General features: G+C 36.5%; 1 protein-coding gene across 1 annotated transcript; it reads right to left on the minus strand.

The window, feature by feature from the left end:
- Positions 1 to 329: 329 nt before the first annotated feature.
- On the minus strand, positions 330 to 2,104 carry LOC104233531 (uncharacterized). The gene is made up of 3 exons (XM_009786935.2): positions 2,054 to 2,104; positions 848 to 1,441; positions 330 to 507 (listed from the first exon to the last, which is right to left on the minus strand). The coding sequence occupies exons 2-3, from the start codon at positions 1,335 to 1,337 to the stop codon at positions 473 to 475; spliced, it is 525 nt and encodes a 174-aa protein (XP_009785237.1). The 5' UTR covers positions 1,338 to 1,441; positions 2,054 to 2,104; the 3' UTR covers positions 330 to 472.
- Positions 2,105 to 3,057: the final 953 nt, after the last annotated feature.

Consider the following 3,057-nt stretch of genomic DNA (forward strand, 5'->3'; position numbering starts at 1 on the left):
TTGCTAATAGAAAAAGCATTACTCTTACAAGAAAGCAAGTATGTCCAGGTCACTCTTGAAAAGTCATCAATAATAGTCAAGAAATACCTAAAGCCATTATATGTCCTTGTATGATAAGGACCCCATAGATCATTGTAAAAGTTGAAAAGAGTGAGTTGACTTGATAGTGCTATTAGGGAATGCGAGTCTTTGTTGCCTAGCTAAGGGACAAACATGACAAATAAAGGATTGTTTTGAAGACAATTTATAAGAAAGAACTGAAATAGATTTCATTCTATTAAATGGCATATGCCCTAGTCTTTGATGCTAGAAAAGATTAGCTTTATTCAGAGAAGAAACATGATTACAAGTAGTTGTACAAGCACTATAATCACATTTGAGAGATGAAGATATAGCTGATATAGTATTTACAGATGAAACAGACCGTTCCACAACAAGATCTGAATGAATAATATACAACCCATTAGCAGCTCTACCAATTTTCAGTGACCTCTTCAGAGAAAGGGCCTGTATATAACAAGAAATATTAGTAAAGAGTGTTGTATAGTGAAATTGATCAACTAACTGTGGCACAGAAACCAAATTGAATTGAAAAGAAGAAACTAAAAGAACATTTGCTAAAATGAGATCATTACACAATTTTAAAGAACCAGTGCAATTAACTTTTACTTTGTAACCATTTGGAAGTGTTACTAAGTAAGGACAAGGTAAAGGTTGAATATTGTGTAGAAGTTCTTTATGTGGGTCATATAATTGGTAGCTCCTGAATCTAGAATCCAAGTATTAACCTATAATTGAGAAACACAACATAAAGAACCAGAATACACAGCAAAACTACAGAACACACCTGCAAATGCTCCCATAACAGAAGAGGCAATGCCGGGATCTTGAGTTACAGCAGATAATTGAGACTGTTGGAATAGACTCATGAGATATTGATACTGCTCTTTACTGAACCCATGGACTGGACTTCCATATAGGGCTTCAGAAGCTGAAAAAGAATCAGTTCTAGGGTCATCAAGTTGAACACAGGCTATAGCCTTCAGCCCTTTGGTAAATTTGAAGTCAGGAGGGAACCCATGCAGCCTATAGCACTTGTCAATAGAGTGACCAGGTTTTCTACAGTATTTGCACACAATGTTTGTCCTTTTATTCTCAAAACTGATTTTTTGAGAGTAAGACTTATTTGTTGAAGTGTTTTGAACAAGACTGGACTTGGCATGAAAGAAAGTTGATTCAGAAAGAAATGGAGATCTTGAAGCTTGAATTTCCCTTTGACTCTTATCATGTAATAACATTGAATAGGCTTTACTCAAAGAAGGCACAGGAATCATCATAAGAATGTTACTTCTAACATTGGAGTATGTTTCATTCAACCCAGTAAGAAAATGAATGAGCTTTTGTCCTTCACTGCACTGTGATTCTGCTCCACATGTACAAGCTGGACCAAATGAAGTAGTTTTTAGCTCATCCCATAATTTTCTTACCCTAGTGTAATAACTAGCAATGTCACTAGAATCCTGAGAGACTCCACCAATTTCTCTTTGAATTTGGTAGTATCTACTAGCATTAGATTGACGCTATCTCTCCTCTATATACTTCCAAAGATCCCTTGTAGTGTCACAGTGAAGTACACGGTCATTAATATCCCTAGACACTGAGTTACTCAACCATGCAAAGACAATGTCATTGCATCTTAGCCAATGATCATACAAAGAAGAGTCAGGAGGTGCCTGAGTGATTCTCCGATTAACCATCCCAGCCTTGTTCTTAGCAGATAGAGCAATAAGAACATTCTTTCTCCAAGATACATACCCAGTATCAGAGAAAGGGACAGTTACTAGTGTAACTCCCGGATTATCTGATGCATGCACATACAACGGATGGGAAGGATCAAGTGAGGTACTAGGGGGAATTACAGTAGGTGTAGGTGAGGAGGTAGGAGTCGAGTCTGGGGCCATGCGTGCAATTCAAAGTTGAAAATAGAGATTGAAATTATTTAATATATACAACAATGTCTCAATCCCAACGTTCATATCAAGTAAAGTGAAACCTGATCTTGTAGAGGCAAAATTTGCAGAAAACTCCAAACATTGTCTGAACCGTTGAAATCATCGGGGGAAGATCGTGATTGATGAAACCAAAGAAACCAAACCAATGAAGTGATGAAAAGCGTTGCGGACAACTCGGATCAAGGCTCTGATACCATGTTAACCTATGAAATCAACGAGAAATTTGAGAATTGGATCAAGTAGAAAACCCTAACCGCCTAAGTCGGTGAGAGAGAAGAACTAAGATATGACAGGGTAAACAGAAATTGATCCATTAATTAATAATAGAGTCAACTAACTCTATTTATATGTACAAATAAATGTGGCTAAAATTGAAAATAACCGGACAAGGGCCGGTTCCCTGAAGTGTAAAAACTAAAGATGGCCCAATAAGAAAAGGCCCAATACTTAGTAAGCTCAACCAAGATTTGGGCTTGACATTAAGGATCTATCAAAAAATGGTGAATTTTCTCCAGTGCAAGTACAGAAATCCTAAAGCAAGACAGATAGGAGCTCGATCGGTCTTTGCCACCAAGGAATAATAGTTGATTGCTGGCTTTAAGTAGGAGAAAGGAGCGTAGGGGAGAAGGTTCTATAACTGGGATAATTGGGAAATATAAATCATAAATGGAAAATTTCAATCATATTAATCATATAGATTTAGGCATAATAGATATCATAATTCTTCACGAAATCTTGGATGCGGCAAATTGTCAAATTGTGGCAACCACACGAAAGTTGCTGGAAAGTCTCAAATAAATTTCACTATCTTACAAGCTACAACCTAATGACTAGACCTTCACAATTTTTTTATGACCAAACCAGATATATTTGAAGAAACTTGAGCTGAAATTTCAAGTTTAGAGGATGTACAAAATAATGTTAATCGTCAACAATATACCACGTTCATATGTCACTGAGATTCTAGTAATATTTGCCCCTTGACTTTTGCCTCTTTCTCAACTAACCCCTTTCTTTATCATTCAATGTTTCATAGCATCAAGAA

This window comes from Nicotiana sylvestris, chromosome 2 (assembly GCF_000393655.2).
Source record: "Nicotiana sylvestris chromosome 2, ASM39365v2, whole genome shotgun sequence".
Classification (NCBI taxonomy): Eukaryota; Viridiplantae; Streptophyta; class Magnoliopsida; order Solanales; family Solanaceae; genus Nicotiana; species Nicotiana sylvestris.

What these genes read in the sequence shown, in the direction of transcription:
- LOC104233531 (XM_009786935.2), bottom strand. Translation starts at nt 1,337, where the DNA reads ATGATGATTCCTGTGCCTTCTTTGAGTAAAGCCTATTCAATGTTATTA. An exon ending in TGTTATGGGAGCATTTGCAG is followed by an intron (nt 508 to 847) that starts GTGTGTTCTGTA and finishes TGTTATATACAG; the next exon opens with GCCCTTTCTCTGAAGAGGTC.